At 42.4% G+C, this 20893-nt stretch overlaps 1 protein-coding gene across 4 annotated transcripts in view; it reads right to left on the bottom strand.

Annotated features, from left to right (window-relative positions):
- The window catches only part of ARHGAP20 (Rho GTPase activating protein 20), a 92028-nt gene that overhangs the window by 4511 nt on the left and 66624 nt on the right, over window positions 1-20893 (bottom strand). For all 4 annotated transcript variants that reach the window (XM_083499631.1, XM_083499634.1, XM_083499632.1 and 1 more), the window contains exons 4-11: window positions 19460-19609; window positions 17553-17594; window positions 17040-17124; window positions 14551-14628; window positions 8788-8854; window positions 5946-6134; window positions 1156-1301; window positions 808-969 (exon numbers count right to left, since the gene is read on the bottom strand). In XM_083499631.1, coding sequence (XP_083355757.1) covers window positions 808-969; window positions 1156-1301; window positions 5946-6134; window positions 8788-8854; window positions 14551-14628; window positions 17040-17124; window positions 17553-17594; window positions 19460-19609 — 919 coding nt within the window. The remainder of the gene's footprint in view (window positions 1-807; window positions 970-1155; window positions 1302-5945; window positions 6135-8787; window positions 8855-14550; window positions 14629-17039; window positions 17125-17552; window positions 17595-19459; window positions 19610-20893) is intronic.

Here is a 20893-nt window from a genome sequence, read left to right as displayed (position 1 = left end):
TTGAGCTCCTTGGAAGAAGGGCAGAATTCCAAAGGAGCAAATAAAATATTTCCTTATGTATTAAAGAAAGGGTGACCAATGCGGTGCCCTCCAGCATGGCCAGGGATGATGGGAGTTGGAACCCACAACATCTGGAGGGTGTCATGGTGGCTATTCCTTCTTTCATCCATCAGCAAGTGTTTGGCATCAAGCACCTGCATTTTGAAACCTATCCCACTCTGACGTTATCCTGTGGCCCCAGTTATTCCAGCTTACTCTCCCACGAGTAGCTCATTCTATTTACTAACATTTCTTTTAATCTAGACACCACCACATTCCATTACAGAACATCCTGAAAGCCACCAGGAGGCTCCATGATAAGACACTTGCTCTGATTTCTCTTTCTCTCTCCTTACTAAGATGTTACCTTTTCTTTAAAATTTCTAACAAGGTTTGTTTTCTTGTTTTGAAAGCCCTGTAAAATCACAGGACCAGGCAGGAATTTCTTTACCATCCTGGCCTCCCATCCCTGCACTGTGGACCTGCCCATAGAGGAGAGTAAGAGATCTACCATGGCCACAACAAAAGGCTAAAGGATGGCTCAGTTATGGAAGAGCAGTTCTGAATTGGCTGCCCAGAGGAAATCCTATTCTTGAGTCCAAAAATAGTTCAAGAATGCCCATAATCCAGTTGTTGATAAGATCAACACAGATGACTATTTTGGAAGTCTAACTTGGTTCAAAAAAAGAAACATCCTAGGCTACAGAATCCATAACATAAATCTTAGAGGGTGGCAGAGGGGATGAAGGAGGACAAATGCCTGTCTACCTTAAGCACAGAGGCTATCACCAAAATGGACTCGCTGAGTAAGTTCACTTCAGCTCCCGAATCAAGCTTCTCCTTTAGCTCTCTGCAAGATTTTGCACTTGCAGAACGTCGGAAAATGCCCTCAGTGAAAGGCCCCTCTTGGTTCAGGAAAGAAAGCATGTCCTGTTAAAGAAAAAGAAATATATATATATATATGCGCGTATTTAGGGTTGCCATATGTCCTATTTTTCCAGGATACGTCCTCTTTTTCACAGGCATGTAAAATGAGTCGTCATAGATAATCTCAAAAAAAACAAAGGGATTCTGCTGAAGTTCAGTCACCAGTCACTGAATGTATGGGATACTTACAAAGATTGGCTTGGGCAGCTTGTCTGGCAGAGGGTGTCCAAATAGCTTCCCTTGGGCAGATGTTGGGGAAGGAGGAGTTTCTGCACCCCGCCAGAAGGCCCAGTTTATAGTGGATCTTTTCCTTTTCAGTGGCTTTTGGCTACACTCTGCAAGGAAAGAAAGAGGTTTCTTGTTACACTACACCACACAAATCCATGTCATATCCTTTATTTCCTTCTCTTTAGTGGTTGCGATGAACCAACCGTCGTCCGTTTGGCACCCACACTATATGGTAACGTGCATGGGTTTAAGAGGAATTCCTAGAACTGTGCTTAGCCATGGCTGCATTCATACGATGAAGGGCATATTTTAAAAATCCAACTCACTAAGGCCTTCTCCAGGTGGGTATTTTGCAGCTACATTCTGCAACATGCTCTTGACACAAAAATATTGCATTAGGATTCGATTTATTCAGCTTTATTCTGCTATACTTCCCCAATACTACAACAGTATTACTGTTGGGGGGCGGGTGTAGTGCAATGCAATGGGATCAACCCCCCTACCTCAAATATTTGTGGCATGAATAGTTACAGTATTTCAGTAGGAAATTACAGGACATGCACTTATTGCAAACAAAGCATATGACCACCCTGAAACTTTTGCAGGTGCAGGTAGTTTTTGTTTTTCCTCATGTTGCTTTTCCTTCATAGGGGGAAGGAGAACAGAAAGTCTACTTATGTTCAATGTAACCTCACAAAAAGGCGACAGCTTCTGATTGAAGCTTTAAAGTTCTGATAATACGCAGAATTTCAAGCGCGTGTACCTCCTCCAGCTCTAGTCACAAGCCCTTCCATCTCTCAAAGCCACCATCTTGGGAGTGTATTATAATCTAAAAGGCAGACTAGAAACCCATCAAATAAAGAAATATAATAATGATAAAAAATGGCAGTGAGATCATTAGAACCAAAACAGTTCCCCATCCCTGGCCATGTCATACAGCAAAATATTGATCATGCAATATTACCCTATATGATTTCAGGCAGGGGGAAATTGTTTTTGTTGTACAGCATGTAATTACAGAAGTTCGCTTTAACTATGGGAATGGGAAGAATACTTTTAGCTAAAAGCTTAAAAGTCAGCAGCACTTGACTGAAAAATGTACTTTCTTTTAAAGCTTGTTTTAAACTTGTTTGGCTGGCGAATTCTTTCCACAAAATATTCAGTGATGTAAAAATGAAAACAATACCAACTGCACAGCAGCCTGGTGAAAACTATCACTGCTTGGCTTGCTTTTGAATGCAAACTTTGGGGTAGGAGTTCTTTGCTTAATTATCTTTCCAAACCATGAGATCTAGAAACTTAACCATTCAGGAATCTGATGCTGCACTGGGTGGCAGTGTCAGCAGTCACCTTTCTGGAGCCTAAGGCCTCCAGACTCAGCAACCAGCTGCGCCCTCTGTGTTACCATGGCAGCTGGCCAGAGGAGAGAACAGCAGTAGCAGTTATCTTCTTGGAACCAGAAGCAGTTGACGTAACCCCAAGTTCACGAAGGCCCTGCTGATTTTCAATATGGTTGCATCAGGCAGATACTGTAGATATGTACAGCAGCATTTTGATCTGGGCAGTTTCACTTTCAACCCCTTTCCTATGTGAGCTCCATGGAGGAGTGCTGGGTTGCAGCTGCTTAGCACTTTATAAGTTAAAACCAGCACTTGAAGAGAATGGGGGAAGCTGCGTAGGCAAGAGAAGACAAATGTAATTTGCATCAATGTAATTGGGATGAAATCGATCCAAAAATACTGGGTTGTATCCAACATTACAGCTCTACTTGTGCAGCAGACTTCTGTGTTTCTTCAGTTACTAAGATTTGAGACCAAATGACAGTGCTCAGTTGCCTTGTAAGAGACAGCTATATAAGTAACTTGGAGGGCAGACCCTCTGCAATGATAAAATACATGACATTGATTGTTAGCAATATCAATATAAAAGACTGTGTGGAGAAGCGAATGTTGGGACATCTGCCTATGAATTTTGAGGGGGTGGTGGAAACCTGCTCAGAAAGGAAAGGCTTCTTTTACCCAGAATGGTTTGGATATATTTTTGTACTCAAGTTGCGACTTGGCCAGTTGACTGTGTCAAAAAAACAGAGCTGTAGAGTTGCAAGGCAATGCACATCCATTTTGGAAGCAACTGTCAATCTAATTCCTAAGCAAACGTATTTCACACTGCTGGTGAATTCTGGAAAGCCTGGGCAGCTGCCATATGGCATCTCAGCAGGCAGAAAAGATGTCCAGAAGGAAGTACAATGAGACAAAGGAAGGTCAGGTTCTGTAACAAAAGCCAAAGACATCTGCAATAACATTTTAAAAAATAACAACCCACTGCTATATGCAGCTCCCAATACCCTCCTACTGACGTTTGTTTTTTTAAAATATATATATAAATCAGATCAACATCTGCAGCAATGATGCAGCAACAGACTATTCTCTGGATTCTGGACTGCTAACTTTTAACAATTGTAGAGGCTAAAGATAGCAAAGATATACAACCACTTCACAAAGCAACAAAGCTGGGAGTTTCAGACGCTTTGCTCAGATTCTTAAGTTTCTAGCCATCATTGTTTCAAGAAAAAATAATGAATATATGCACGTCCGGTAGGGTTTACTGATCAATGCTTCTTATTGTAGCACTGAATAACCACAAGGGGGTGCTTCTGTTGCCAAATAACTCCGCAGAGAACAGAGAACAAACTCCTGATGAACACAGAAGAACAGGACCTACATTTTTCGGCCTGGCAGGAAGCGTCTGCCCAGACCAGATGGAAAAGATAAGCTATAAAGGGTCATAATATGAATGTGGATAAGAAGGGGCAGTGTGTGGATGCAACAGAGATACTGGAGGTTCAGAGAAGCATTATATGAAGCTTGAATGTGGAAATTATCACCACCCCAAACAAAATAAAGAAGAGAATCTGAAAGAGGTCTTTGTAGAGGTCATAAGAGAGGCTAAATTTGGAAACTACTTCCGCTTTCACAAGTAGGGTGCCCTGGTCAATGCACTTGGAGCATTTTGCTGACTGTGATGGGTAAGAGAATAAACATGTCCTTTATACTTCAGAAATAGCAAACCATGTGGCAAGGAGCCTGGGCAGGAGGGCAGAGGAGGCAGGTGTCTTCTGTGACTTGAACAGCTATGCTATAATACACTTGCTTACATTAGATAGTGGCATTACATTCTGTTACGCAAAAACAATGCAAAGCTGTAGTCCTGAAAACAGTAGGCAAAGTCTTCTATGTATTGTTGCGTGCAACTCCAATCTCTGAGCAGCAAGAAAGTGCTGAGGCGCCTGGGCTTACCCGGGGTTCAGTTTCCATGGAATTATGGTCAGTGGAGATGGTGGTGTCTTTAGGATATATGGTTTCATTTACCCATATACACAACCTGAGCACAGGCTGAAGGAGATCGCACCGTCAGCATCCCAACAGATCTTGCTTCCCCACCAGGTTTCCAGGAAAGCCCCCGCAGACACAGTTTGAGATCAGCACAAAGCAAGCCATGCTTCTGTGTCCCCAGCTTTCAGTTTCAGCCAAATTCTTATACAGACAACTCTCTCTTGCACAGCCCCACCCCCTTGTCCTATGGTTGTCCACCCTAAAATGATGGTAGCATCCAGTCAGGTGAGATGGGAAATGGTCCATCCATTCATCTCTATGGCAACAGAGCCACCTCTTTGGATATAGCAAATAGCAGTACGTAACTGGCCAACCAAAGCCATTATCTTAATGAACTGTTTTGGCTGGTTCAGCAGCCTCTTCTACAAGATTATAAACAGGGCCTGGATGGGACCCAGCGTCTCATCCAGACTGCTCCACTCACCAAATTCATAACTGGAAGCTTATCTAGCATTTCATCTAGCAAACAAGCTTCCCCACCATGACTGAAAGTGGGGAAAGGAGAGAGGTGTTGGTGGGGGGCTAAGCAAGAGAAGTGAGTGGCTGCATTCACCACTGGCTCCAGCTCTGGCCAGAGTCTGTAGGCAGCCCTTGACAGCTTGCATCTGAGGGAGCGCAGTTCTCAAAAGAAGCCCATTCCCTCCTGTAGGCCAAAGTCATAGAAAGTAACAGTGAGAAGATCAACAGGAATCCCATGGGGACTGCATGGGCATTCCAGACCACCTTCCAGAATCCTCCTCTGCAAATGTCCAGGAGTTCCTCAACTCACAAAAAAGAGGTTCCAGAAGCCACAACCTTTGATGCAACACTGCAATGAGAGAGTTCAAATGCAGTCCATCCCCCATTCACCCCCCCCTCGTTTTAAGTATTGTTACTTCCCCAAGGCCCTCAAGAGGAGACCAGATTTGTGAATTGATGATATATAAATAAATTGCAAAAGTATGGATAAACCATTCAGGTAAGCCTTGAGAAATGTTCACTTGTGGAAAAAACAGCAGAAAAAGGGACAACTAGACCCAATGTGTTCTCTCTTTAAGCCAAGGAGGCCTTCTGAAGCTGAAGTAAGATCGATTTGAACACAAGCTCTAGTCATTCACAAGCACAGACTCTATAATGAAGAAATCTGGCCATTTCCTTGCGAGCTTTGGCTGGCTTCACGTAAGCTTTGGTCTAATAAGGAAAGAATTCTTAAAATACCCCCACCCCCACCTAACCCTGGAGTAAGAAGTTTGTTTGGCACGACCCCCTGTCTAGCCTGCCCCTGTGCTTCCTTTGGCCCATTCTCCAGGATGGATGCTGGCTTGTTACCACACAGAGTTAATCTGACAAATGTTCTCTGAACGAAGCAGAGAGACTCACCATTCAGCTCATGGCCAGTGGCCAGGCGCCTTGGCTTGATTACAAACTGGCACTGGCGCTCACGGGGCAGCTGCTCAATTAGGATGGCCTCCTGAACTTCCAGAGGGCAGACGCAGTCCTTTGATTCCTGGGTCTGAGGCAAAGTGTCACGGATGTGGCTCATTTTAATTCCGAATGGATACTCGTGTCCTTATCAAAGAAAGAGGAAGAGGGTTTAATTTTCACCGAGTGGCGGTCAGGCAACGAATGAGCACCTCCCAAGGATGCTGCAATGATATTTATTATCTCTTTAAAAACAAAGAAAGAAAGAAAACACACAGCAGCCTCAGAATAAATGCTCTCTACCAGACTTACACTACACTATTATCTCTGTGCAATGTTTCTTCTGATAAGCCTCAGTATCTGTTCTCCCTCATTTCCCGAAACCTTAGCTAGCAGTTTGGTGCTCATTTTACTCCCCTGATTTTAGACTGCTGCAGCATGGCATGTCCCCAGGTTGGGGTTCCCTCTCCTCCACTGTATTCCTGGTTTTCACTCTCCTGCCCTCAACAGTCAGTCACCATTACATGGGCACTGAACACATTCAACCGTCCTTGGGCTGCTTTGGCTCCCAAGCCTTTAGGGTTTATCTAAATATTTATTTCCCTTACTTTGGCAAACTTCAGGGTTCTTCCAAGCCTGCTGTTTTGGCTGCATAAGCCGAAACATCAGAAACAGAGGGAAATGAAATGCTCCATACATGTGCATTTTGGCACCGGCCAGCCAAAAGATGTGTTTCTGGTGGCCCAGTTGACCGGAGGAAGCTTCAACATAGGGCTCCTTACCCTTTGCTGCAGAGATGGGGAGACTGGGGTCATACTGGCTGGGGTTGGAGGGAATTGGGAGCTGAGCCACATCTGGAAGGCACCGGGTTCTGCATCCAAGTTCTTAGTTTAGCTTCTTTTCCCCATTTACTTCCATCTTTCCCACCACAAGACCTTCTTGTACCCTTTAAGACAAGGTGCTGTCCTCAGGTGCAATAGAGATCACTGTTCCACCGCCAGTGCTGAAATAATACCTAACTGGCAGTCCTATAAACTTCTGCATCTGGAATTGGGAGAGGTGAGGAATGCCATCTTCTCTGTTTCCACAAGCACCCAAATGTTGCATTGCATTTAAATAGTGCATTTTTACTAGAAAAAGAGGTGCTGGAACTCAATTTGAACATCTCCCTTGTTCTTTTATAATGGCAATGGCACCCACCTGAGAGGTGCCCAATCTGATTTCCGGCAAGTTCAGGCTGGGAAAAAGCCCTTCCTCTAAATTACATTTCTACCTCACCTTTTCTCCAAGGAGCTTAAGGTGCCATATATTGACCTTCACCTTCACAACAAGTATGGTAGGCTAGGTTGAGAAAACATGACTGACCCAACATCCCAGTGCACTTCATGGCTGAGTGGGGATATGAACCAGGATCTTCTGAGTCCTAGCCCAACGCTTTAGCCACTACACTACACTGCCCTGGGCTGGATCTGAGTATAGATCTGTCAACTGCTACTAGCCATGGTAGCTAAATGGAACTCCCATGGAGACAAACAAGTGGGGGTGTTTGTGAGGCTGCTTGGGAGCTTCCAGGTGCATCAGTCTGGCCACTGCTGAGTTGCACAGAGAAGCACATTTCAGATCACAACAAATATGAACAGCCGAGGCACTTTATGGCTCCAAAAGGAAAAGGAGATATTCCAAAATTAATTCAAACACATCCTGTCTAATGCTGGAATAGCACGCTTGATCAGTGGCGTAGTGTGGGGGGTGCAGGGGGGGCCGGCTGCACCGGGCGCAACATCTGGGGGTTAGGGTTAGGGGGCGCAAATCCATGGGTTAGGGGCGCAAATTACTTGCCTTGCCCCAGGTGCTGACAACCCACGCTACGCCACTGCGCTTGATCACTTCTGTGAAATTTTGCAGAGGATTAATCGTTTAAAATGCACTTGGAAGCTATGAAACCGGAAATCTGTTTGTGGGTGTAATGGGAGTCAGAGAACAAAGCTGAAGTAACAAGGGCCACCAATTTGGCTTCTGATCTGCGTCTGTGCAACTCCCAGTGCATATCAAGTAGAGATGGAAACAGGGCTCTGGGTAAGCTTCTAGGTGAATGTAAAAAAGGAGTATCACTTTAGTATCTGTCACAGTTTTAACAAGAGACAATTATGTTCTAACTTTCAGGGGGAAGAGATTCTGTGAACTCAACGTCCATCCATCTGCTTTTCAAGACTGTTCCTGATATTTTGCACCAACAGATATAGAATTAAGACTACGTGCAGAATCTAAGAAGACAAATGGGTATATTTCTCGATTAAAATGTCCAGGTTATTAGTAATCTAGCAGTACTACTATTATTAAGAGCCTGTAACTACAATAGCTCTTAACTGCAAGGGTGGGGGGAGGATGCTTGGATTTCATTGGTCAATTGTTTATCTTTAGTGATGTACTGGCAAACACACCGCCATCCTAGACATTTTTACCTACCTAGTCTGCAGAAACAAAAAAGTGGATCTAGACCTGCGTTACCATCCGTAGGCCTGTGCCTCCTGTAAGCTGGTTGTCATCTTCAGCTGAAAAGGACTAGCCACCCTCCCAAGGGAACTTCAATGGACTGATTTCATATTTGAAATCCCAAATGGAGAACACATAAAAATTGCTGGCTCTCCACAACCAAACTTGTGCAAGTAAGGATTGGGTTTCCTTTTGGTCTTTTGTGTGTGTGTGTTGCTTGATTTTTGGCTGTTGCTACATGCTCACAAGCCCTGAGGCGGGGACAGGATAGAAAAGGAACTAAAAAATAAACTTCCCAGAAACTTACCAATAAGGGGATATGGAGCATCTTCTCTACCAGAATTCACCCAAAGCTGATATTCTTTTTCAGAGCCCTTTAAAAACACAATCACACAGGTATTGCAATTTGTTGTTTGTAATTCTATATTGAAGAAAACCAAATAAAACTAAAATAAAGAAATGCAATTCCACAGTTAAGACTGCTCCTATTATACAGGGCAGTCACAGAAACTGGCACTGTGCTTTGTGGTTTCCTGCTCCCAGGAGTATGGAAATATGCAGTAGAGTGGTATTAGGAGATGGGGTATTTTTGTTGGCTTTTTGCAGTATAGTAACGCTGCAGAGAGCTTGCTGGGGAGAGCATGCATTAAAAAGAAAGGACTCAAAAATAACTTAAAGGTTTTAATAAGAAAAACAAAAACTCCATTTACACTAAATACATCAACAAACCAGACCCAACCACCAACCCATCCCCCAGGGTAATGGGAGAGCTAGATGCTGCTCCTTATATACTCTACCCAAATGCTGACACACCTTAATCAAATACAACTCAGCAGCACCTGCTATGTTTCACAGCTGTAAAGCTGGGTCTCGTTATCTTGCTCTGGCCCTTGCTCCGGCCCCTTAAAGACATACACATGGAGTGGAACAATGATGAACCTTTACATTTAAAGAAACCATTCAACATTTCCCCTGCGGTTCATCATTGTGGAACAAAAACATAAAGCATACTTTGTACATGTTTTTCATGTGTAACCTTTGGAAGAGCTTTAGTAAAAATGTCTGCAATTTGACTATCACCTGGAACATATTTAAATACAACCATTTCATCAGCAATTAGTTTCTTTACAAATTCTAAACGTAATCTTAAGACTCTAGTGCGCTGTGTATTGGTCTCTGAACACAGGATAGCAAGTCCACTCTGGGAATCAAGGTAAACTTTTACTGGTAGTGTTACTTGCATCTGTAGGTCTGCAAATACTTGCAGATACCATTCTACATCACGAGTGGCCTGAACGCATGCACATAATTCACTCTCTGTTGTAGAGAGACAAATAATGGTTTGTGTCTGGGACTTCCATTCAAATGGACAACCGTTATAACAAAACACCATACCAGACACACCCCTGCAATTATTTTGTTCCACTGCATGAGATGCATCGCAGAAAATTTCAAAACCTTTATCAATACTGGGTGTAAACTGCAACCTATAATGTTTGGTATGTTTAAGGTACATTACCACTCTCTTAAGAGCAGAGAAACATTGTGTAGTGGGCTTTTCCACAAATTTTGCTAGAAAGTGAAAAGCATAAGTTATATCTGGTCTTGAGATTCTTTGAATGAAATTTAGCTTGCCTATAGCAGAACGATACAAAGTTTTGTTAGGAAATGGCTTATCTTCACCTGTAAAGGTGAAACCACACACCATAGGTGTTCCCTTCCCATTTGCATTTTCTAAACGTAGCATTTCAACTAGATCATCAATTTTTGCAGTTTGATGAACCAGAAAAGATCCATTTTTGCCTTTCTCAATTTGCATGGATAAGTAATTTTTAGCTATGCCTAATTCCACCACATCAAACTTCTTCTGTAACTGTGAAACTACCTGTTCATATTCCTGTTTAGTTTTTGTAGAAATTAATACGTCATCTACATACACACATATTTTTGTTACAGAGTTTGCCCTTTCCTTTATAAACACACAATTGTCTGCCTTTCCTTGTGAAAAACCAATATCTAGCAATTCTTTTGCTAAAGTTTGGTGCCAATTCCTTCCACTTTGGTGCAGACCATAAAGGGATTTATTTAATTTGCATACCAAACCTTCAGCAGCGTCTATGCCTTCAGGGACACGCATAAAAATTTGTTCTTTTAAATCTGCAAACAAATATGCAGTTTTTATATCTAGGTGATAAACAGAATGTCCACGTTGTGATGCATCTTTTAACAAAAGCTTAACTGTTTCATATTTTACACTTGGTGAATAGCACAAATCATAATCTTCGCCTGGAATTTGTTGAAAACCTCTAGCAACTAGTCTTGCCTTGTACCTTACAACTTCATTTTTGTCATTCATTTTAACTCTATAAACCCATTTTGAATCAATAAGTCTCATATCTGGGGTTTGTGGTACAAGAGACCAAGTGTTATGCTCTTTTAAAGAAGCTATCTCGGAGTTCATAGCTTTATACCAATTTACAGCTTGGTGCTTAGGTAAATTCTGAACATCACTGTAGCTTTTTGGCTCAAAAACCACCTTATTGGCATACACAGTATTAAAATGTTCATCTGCGAAACGTTGTGGCTTCTGCCTCTTTCTATCTGAACGTCTCAGTCCGGAAGGAGAGTCAGACTCCTCAGACTTAATGGGACTGAGTGAACTACTAGCTTCAGGTTGTAAATCATCATTGTCAGACTGAAGAGGTGCCTGTAGGCTAAGCTCACGGTCAGAAAACTCAAGAGAATCTAACCTCCCCTCAGGTGCCTGTGACATTAAATCAAACAAATTATCAGATTCAACAGGCTTTTTGTCTTTCCCCATTAATTCAGAAGCACCATTTTCTCCTGCTGCTGCTGCTGCTGCTGCTTCCTCTTCTTCCTCAGTATCATTTATACCATCAGTATCTTGGAAAACAGCAACCCCATTCCAATTTACAGTTTGTATCATGCTTCTGGTAATATGAAATTTGCCAGTTGCTGGTATGTAAATTCTGTACGCCCCCTGCTGGTAGCCCATTAATTTTCCCTGGACACTACGCTCACCCAATTTCTGCTTAGCGGGATAATGCATAATTACATCTGAACCCCAAATACGTAGGTATTTCAGATTAGGGCGTTTTTTAAACAACTTCTCATAGGGGGTGACATCTAAACCAGAATGATAACTGCGATTTCTAACATAACAAAAAGCATGGAGTGCTTCAGCCCAAAACGCTTTGGGCAGATTAGCATCGTGCAGATAAGTTTTAACCCCTGCCTGCAAGTCACGCTGCACAACTTCAACAAGCCCATTTTGCCAGGGACTTCGGGGGCAAGATAACTCATGAGTAGTCCCCTGCGCTTCCAGGAATTTCTCAAAATCCTCAGAAACAAATTCCCCGCCCCGGTCAGAAAACAGGTTCTTAATAGGTTTGTTAAAGTGCGTTTTTACCCAGTTGCAAAAAACCTTGTACTTCTCAAATGCTTGGGACTTCTCAGCTATTGTATAAGTCCAACAATATCTACTATACTGGTCTATCAGGGTAAGCCAGTACTTTGAACCTCCTAATGATGGTGGGAGTGGCCCAACTAAATCACAATGTACACGCTCAAATGGCTCAGTTACTTTCCTATCTGAGCACCTACCCTTGCGTGCAACCTTAATCTTATTCTTGCAACAGGATAGACACTGCATAAAGAATTTGCATGGTTTTAAGTTGAGGCCATTGACAATATTCTTTGTCTTAATTACATCAGCAAAATTCAGGTGTCCCAGAATTCTGTGCGCCATGTGGACACACCCAGAATGTGGTCTTACATTCCTCAACCCCTGGCTTAACTGTGCTGCTCTGCAATTTATATGCGATTGGGAGTAGGTGCGAAAATACAGTCTATATAAACCATCAGATTCCCGGGCATACAATAGACGTTTGTTCCCCTCGAAAAACTCACACATAGACTTTAAGAAACGCACAGTTATGCCTTGACGAGCAAAGCACCTTACTGATAATAAATTGTCCACTGACGGGCAGTAAATGCAGTTCGCTATTGTAATGTTTAAAGAGTCAAGTTTAACAGTACCCCTGCCAAGCGACTGCAGGACTTGTGAATTGGCTAAATGTACATTACCAATTTCCTCTTCGAAAGAAATAAACAAGCTTCGATCATTGCAGACGTGCTGCGATGCTCCTGAGTCGATAACAAAAGACTTCCACTTGGCACCTTTAATTCTTTTACGATCTTTAGTCCGAGCGTGAAAAGCTCGCGGCTCGTTTCTGTCTTTACGGTACGATGTCGGCTGCTGGGCTGACGACCGTGATTGACGAACAGAAACAGACTTGGGAGTACTTTGCTTTCTTTTGGATCTGCAGTCCCTTGCAAAATGTCCTTGCTTATTGCAGAACCAACAATGCTTTGCAGCTTTAAATGCAGTTGTATCACCACAGGTTTGCATATGGCGTTCCTCATTCTTTCTGGAAACAGGAGTGCTTATGGCACAAGCCTCCCTTCTGTCCAACTCGCCCATTAATCTTGCCGTTACCCCTTCCACAGTTAATTGTGCTGGTGGAACGGCAGATATCTGGCTAGCTATACCATCAAAGTCCTCATTAAGGGAACAAAGGATGATAAAAACATACTGAATATCAGGTATCTCCATGTCCCTTTGAATTAATTCGCCGCGTATTGCCTCCAGACGTCTCAAGTGTGCTGCCAAATCACCACCAGGCTGCAACTTTGTCTGGTACAACTGCTTGAAAAACGTCAATGCAGACGCTGACTCTTTTCTAGCATGCACTGCTGCAAGACTGTCCCACATTTCTTTGGCAGTTTTCTTATTCCTTATATAGACTACTTGCTGGTCGCTGACTGCCAAATTAATTATTGCCCTGGCTTTTGCATCTCCTTTCGACCAAGCATTAGTCACAGGGTCAGGAGGGTCATTAGTTACATAGGTCCATACTTCTCTAGAGGTCAAAAGCGCCTCCACCCGAAAAGACCATAAACTATAGTTCTCATCTGTTAGCTGTGGGAAGACCAGAGCCTTCTCAGCTTCAGGAACCCGGTCAACCATTCTGGAACTCTTCCAGACCCACAAAAACTACGCTAACAGGAGAAGGAGTTTTCAAACCTTTCTCAGAGTCCAAAAATATGCAGTCATCCACTCAGCAGCTGGGCCCATAACCAAAGATGTTGGCTTTTTGCAGTATAGTAACGCTGCAGAGAGCTTGCTGGGGAGAGCATGCATTAAAAAGAAAGGACTCAAAAATAACTTAAAGGTTTTAATAAGAAAAACAAAAACTCCATTTACACTAAATACATCAACAAACCAGACCCAACCACCAATTTTATGCTAGGTATTACATAGGTGAAGGAAAGAAACGTTATGTCTGATGGTATCCCAATGGCTCTTGGTCTTCTTTAAAATACACGTCTTGCACCAAGGATGTTACTTCAATACCATTGCAGGGTTCACTTCAGTGGCCTGCAGACCATGCTGTTTCTTCCCCACCCCCCCACCCCCAGAATCAGTGCAATTATCCTGCTATTTATACACCTGGCTCTGAAACAGAGGACCACAGCTAATGGAAGGGATTCCTACAGTGCAGGGTATACAGCTTTGGCAATTTGTAACTCTGGCCAAAGAAGCAAAATTAAGGCAAGAGGAAGAATCCCAAATCATTTCAGGCAGAACAAATTGCTTTATCCAGACTCCAGCTACAATCTTGGTCCAGAGCCCCACACTGTAGGTTTTGTACATATTGCATGAGTTCTTGGGCCAACTGAGGCTTTAGAAGCGGGTGGCTAAGTAGAAACAAGAGCCAAACCTTCCTCTACACACAGATTCGTTAAGGCAAAGAGGTGGATTGTCTTTTCTGCTGAAAAGAGATGGGGGGGATTAAAACTCAGAAAAATAAATATATTTCCTCTGAGTCCTGTTAATGTTCATTCCCCCACCAATGATTTTTCCTGGTGGCCCAAGTTAGAGAGTGCTATAGCTTTCTACTACCTATGGGATAACGTAAGCACACATCCGCCAATAATGGAAGTTGTTAAAGGGTACATTTTCAAAAATGACATCATGAATACTCACGCTGATTCCAAGTTGCTGCAAGGCCATGAGGACTATGTCACTTGCTGTGTCTGTGTTGTTTATGGTTAAGGTTTTTGACTGTTGGGGGAGAAAAGACGTTGAAGAGAACATTATTACCCAAATCACAGCACTTTAAAAGTAGTTAAGTACAGCATGAAGCTTATACTTTTGCAGGAGGAAATGTTAGCTGGAATTTTGATGTAATATCTACACCCAGGAAGCACACCTGATGAAGCAATGTTTAACTTTACCATATACCTTTTCGAGGAAGGGCAGATCAAAAGTATTCTTAAATAATTATACAATATGGCTGCATGGAAACCCCACTTGTGATTAGGGAGATAGAAGAATTCCATCAGAAACTGAAACCAGAGCAGAAATTCTCACAACTTGCATGTTTGTCTGAGGTCACTAACATAAATCATGTAAGTGAATAGGAGTGCTTGATGCAATTGTTGTTTTTTCAGTCAGCAAACATTATGTGAATAATGTTATCTTCTACATTGCTTTTGACGCTTCTCTTCCACTGAAATGCACTAAAATTAATTACATAATTAACTGCAAAAGCTTCTGCCCTAGCAGATAGTGAGACAAATAAAGTAAAAAAATGTCCACAGGACTTCTCGGTTTCAGAATCCTGCGCCAGCTTTTTCTCTGCAAAATATCAAAAACAGCCTTCTGCATGAGCCACTGAAAAATAATAAACTGACAAAAAGACTTAAGCGAAGGAGTACAAACGCAGTCTATTTTTGCCTGGGGTTATAGCTGAATGATCAGAACATAAACAAAGAGGTGGGGGGGATAACATTTTCCCAAAGCAATGACATCTGGCACCCAGGAGTAGGTCAGCACATTTGCATAAGGCTTGCCTTTGGCTAGAGAATATAATAAAATAATTTGTGCTGCATATGCCTCCTCCCTAACTAGCCCTTACTCTAGCATAAAATGAAACAATTCCCCAAGATCTCCAGCTGCTCTTGCAAAAAAAGGGAAGGCGAGCTTCATAGAAAGTGTTCAGATTTTTAGGAAGCTTCCATCTGCCACTCTACTGCCTTATCAGTGATATTTCTGGCACTGATGTGTTGCACTTCAAGGATGACCCGTCCAAGGGAGCCTCCAGTGACTCAGTTGTAAAGGTTCTGAACTACTGCACAATTTTCGGGCGTACACAAAACTGACAGACGCCGCTCCCCAAACATCTCAGCTGAGTTTTGTTCAAACTGTCTTAAACCAGTATGATTGCCCTTTGTTTGGAGGATATGATCAGAAATACTCGCTTTGATCCTCAGTTCCTTATATCAATTTTATAATGAGCCGGAGTGATAAAAAAGGAGAAAGAAGGTCATGGACCATTGGTAAAATGTGACTGGATAAAATCCCAGTGCTAGAATTCAGTTCTGAGATATACAAGGAAATTTTGGGGGAACGAGGAAGCATTAGGACAATGCTCCCCAGCAGAATTCATGCAGGAGACTAGAATTTTCTGAGTACTGAGTACAGCATAGGGAAAATCTCAAAGGGCTTCTGAGATGCCTGTTAGAGGTTTCCTACATATATTTGTATAGAGACGCGGGTGGTGCTGTGGGTTAAACCACAGAGCCTAGGATTTGCCGATCAGAAGGTCAGCGGTTCAAATCCCCCTGACTGGGTGAGCTCCCGTTGTTCGGTTTCGGCCAGAAGCGGTTTAGTCATGCTGGCCACATGATCTGGAAGCTGTCTGCGGACAAACGCCGGCTCCCTCGGCCTATAGAGCAAGATAAGCGCGCAACCCCAGAGTCAGTCACGACTGGACCTAATGGTCAGGGGTCCGTTTACCTTTACCTTACATATATTTGTAGAAACAACAACAGGCAGGATGCTGGGTTTCTCTTTGGTGAACAGTCTCCAACATAGGAAATAGGAGGAGACTGAGAGGAGATATGATAGCCACCTTCAAATATCTAACTGGCTGTTACATGGAGGATGGAGGAAATTTGTTTACTCCTGCTTCAGAGGGTAGGACCCAAACCATTAGATTCAAGTTACAAGAAAAGAGATTCCAACTATACACCAGGAAGAACTTTCTGGCAGTAAGAGCTGTTCGACAGTGGTCATAAACCATGGTTTGTGAAGAAGCCAAGGTCATAAACCATGGTTTGAACTAGCCATAGTTTAAACTAACCAGAGCTCCCCCACGTTTGGATGCAGTAGGGAGTTCTGATTAGTTTGAAAGCAGATGCTCCTGACTGCCTCCTTGTCATCATAGCAGATGAGATGGGGGTATGGTGTTCAAACCCATGGCTTATTCATGTAATGTGAAACCATAGTCTGCAAAGACTCTGTGCTGTATTGGTTAATGGTCTTGTAAACAAACACCTAAATTTTGTACTCAGAAATAAGCGTTACACACCATGCAGCATTTGAATTTTCACAGCTGTTTGCCAAGGAACAGGCACACACAACGATAGCACTGACGCGCCCTTCATTCAGCGCAGCTTATGAACACTTACATATGCACAGCTTCCAATATCCTTTGCAATGATTTTCAACGGAATGCTCTTGGGATAGTCTTTTTCCTTCTCTTCCTTGATACGGCTGTCAAAGCAAGCAGAAATGGAGTTGTTTAACAAAACGGAGATTGAAACAACAGAATAATAGAAGGGAAAACATGTTATGCTGATGCTCTAAATGCGAAGAGCTCTTCTGAAACGGCTTGCCTCTAAAAAGCACCTTTAAAATGAGAAGGACCTCTTCTACACAAATAGTTTGATTATTCCCTTCAAATGGTAGATTTGGAGTCTGCAAAATTAAATCCTATTCAGTAAGAAAAGCTCCATCCAATTTTGCTATCTAAGCAACATGCCAGTTTCTCTAATCTGCTTTCACAAAACTTTTTCAATTTCTGGAGGTACAAAATGAAACTACATATCATCAAGATGGCAACAAGGAACTGTCCTAGGTTCAAAATGACAGACAAGACTTTGTATGGTCTATTTATGGATAATGTGGCAAAACAGAAATACCTTTGTAGGAAAGTAAGCCACTTCTCTTTCTGCTCGATGGAACTGAAACAAAGAAAAACAAGTTTTAAATGATAGCTATGTACCACATTTCCCAACTTAATAAAAGCTTTAGAATCAAAATTTCGAAGTAGATCATTCCCTCCACGCCCAAGCTGAGAGCTAGCTGAGAAACTAAACTGGTTGGATGAGGCCAGCTGGTAAATGGCACCCAAAGCTGTGGCCTTAGCAAGCGACCCATCACTTCATGTACCTCTTGTCTTTGTATCTTTTCATCTCTCAGAAAGTGTTTCAAAGCCTCCCATGGATTCAGAGGATGTTAAGGGAAGCATAAATTGCTTCCACATCATGCACTTCATAAATATTTGGACTTTCCTTTACAACAACTCTTGTAAAATTCTTCAAATGCCCTCTTTACCTCCCAATGTGAATGGCTTGGCTTACATAAAATCTAAAATTCCCTTTTAAACAGAGGCCATCATATTTATAAAGTCAGACTATTTCAGAGTCAACAAAAGACAGTCAAGAAAAAGTACCTATTAAAACATGGTTTTTTCACTGACATATAAAATCAAAGCTACGCTATCACCATAAACCAGAACCTACTTACTCTAAAATTGTAAAAGTGGAGATCAGTGAGATTCCGATTAAGTGGGTTGTGGACTGCAGCATAGACAATCAAAACTTTTCTGTCAAATTTATTTGGCAAGAAATAAAAGAGTGCCACCTTATACATTATCTCTAGAGCAGACATTGCCATTTATAAGCCAGGCTGCCAATCTGTTTCCAGGCTTGATTCAAGATACGTACATAGTCCTGGCCTGGGACAGAATATCTCAGAGAAAAAGCCTTCCACATACAAGCCTGCCCTATACTGTCACTCATATTCCAAGTATCTTCTTAGGGGAGCCTCCTGCCCCAGTCTTCTCCAATAATGAAAGCAAAAATATAATCTTAACCTAGAATTAGAGATACCAAAGGGTATGATAAAAACTTGGATTTAACTCAGTATAATTAGACTTCATTTTGCTGTTGTTAAAAATAAAGGTTTTATTATGACTGATGAAGTGGATTTCTAGAACAGAATGACAGACGTTCACTGGATAGAATCCAACACTGCACAACTGTATCTCCCACTCATGAAATGGGGCTTCACCTTCCTATGTTTGCCCTGAAGACCTCTGCACACCCTAAATTCTGCTCCCTAACCCTTCAGAGCAGATTTTTGAGGTGAAGTCCATTCCATAAGGAGAAATTCATTTCCTTCAGGCATGGACAGTAATACTAGTACCTGAAGGGGTCCAACCTATCTTATGTCTTCTCATTTCTCTTGCCCTTCTTGGCTGTTAAAAGTGAATCGGGGGGACTGGCCAACTGGCTCAACTGTTTCCCTTTTCTGCTCTATATCCATTGCGGGGACCACCAGAAGGACCTCAATAGCATCCCTCTACCCAGAAATTCTGGAAACTGAAGCTCTGTGACGGTGACGACAGATCTCTAACAGCAATCTCAGCAGCCTTATCAAAATGGCAATTTCCAGAGTCTTTTGAGAGAAGCCATGGCAGTCAAACTGTAAAGGCAGAAGGTCTATACCACAAATGCACCACAAAACCATGAGAAAAGTAAGTATGACTTGCATGTATGTAAATTATAATTTCATGTGCATTTGAAGAACTGCCACAAAACTGTTACTTTGAAAAGCAAGACCCAGAGGGGTCCACTCATTCCAAACTGCAGAAGGAATCATGATTCGGCACCAACTTCATTTGCGCTATGAAGGGTCTCTCATTGAGGTAATTCATAAAAAAGGGTACTGGGTATTTTCAACTCTTGGTCATTCATGAACTTTAACGCTGTTGGATGAATGCAGGCAGGAAGGGGGGGCAACCAATGCAAATAGTCTCTCATACCTGAAGCTGGCAACACAGTTGGTGGTGGGCCATCCTAAAACAAAAGACTTCTCCAGGTCAGTGCTACCCTCACAGACCTCTTCCAGGCAAGAAGCTGTCCACATGTCACAGAGACGCGCCTGGCTCTTCAGTTTGAAATGCAAGTGTGACCTGTAATTAAAAGAAGCCTGTTACAGTACATCCCTGGCAAGTGAAGGTTAGAAATAACAATGAAACAGGCACATTTCAGCCAGCGCAAAACTATAAAAACAATGGACTCTGTTAGAACCACACACAGGAGTTGCAACTGACACAGCCCTGGAGGCAAAAAGGGTGAACTAACAGATGATCACCAATTCAAAAATGGGCTTCATTGGACCTGACCAAGTTCTCTAGTGAAACAAAGACTGCTGCCAAATGATGTATTTCAAGAAAAACAGTGAATCCAGGAGTATATATCTGCCCTTACAAGTGGAAACAAGGGTAATCTCAACACCATGTCAAGAAAGGTCAGAGAATGTTCCGATGCCACTTTGGTATTCAAGCCACTTCGAGTCATTTGGTACAAAAGCAGCTCATTAATATATAAAAACGAAAATGAACACACTTGCTGACCTCAGGCTCTCTGTTGTGTGTGAAGCCTGGTGTGGAAGCATAAAAAGGCTGACATAGGAAGTATGGGGAAGGTCACATGTACTTGGCCTTTCCCTCAACTCTTGTCAGAAGTGCATCAATGGGGCAAGCAGGCTTACCAGACACGGAAGAGACGCCTGACTTGAGCATATTCACAATTTTGCTGACTATTACTGCTTTGTGTGGTTTTGCTGCTGATATTAGTATTGATATTTCTAATTTGCCTTGCTTTTGGTTGGTTATATTGTGTTTTTATACTGCAACCCACTTTAGACATCTTCGCTTTTATATATGCAGGCCCCATCAACCAAAATGCTGATGGGAGAGTTTCTATCAGCTTTGCATTACGAGTTCAGAGAAGACCTAACTTCCAGTGGGTGTTCAATAGTGTTTGACTTATTGTTATCTGATGTATTAGAAACTGAGAGCATGCCTTAATCCCGCCATACCATACACACACATACCAGTCATTCTCATTATAAGGTGCTGTAGCTGATCTCTATCACAGGGTAAGGAAGATCTCACATTCAAATAAATGTGGTATCTCTCCATGTTCTCATTATGGGGAAGGTACACATGAGCCTTAGTTCCACAATCCCAGTCTCATTTCAAGAGGATTCCCAAAGGCTAAGCAAGGGCAGAACAAGCCCTGGGAGGGATAGGCAAAGCGGAATTCCTTCTTCGGTATTAGTCTAATTTGCAGTACAAACAACATAGGACACATTCAGCAATCTAGATCTCCAATGTGAAAGCACTTGACCCTTGTGGATTTCAAAGGACTGACCTACATTTACGATGCTCTTACTTTTCCAAAGCTTTTAA

This window comes from Podarcis liolepis, assembly GCF_965112155.1.
Source record: "Podarcis liolepis genome assembly, chromosome: 4".
NCBI lineage: Eukaryota > Metazoa > Chordata > Lepidosauria > Squamata > Lacertidae > Podarcis > Podarcis liolepis.
Note: the sequence above shows the minus strand (reverse complement) of the source record. Positions and strands in the feature narration are given on the sequence as shown.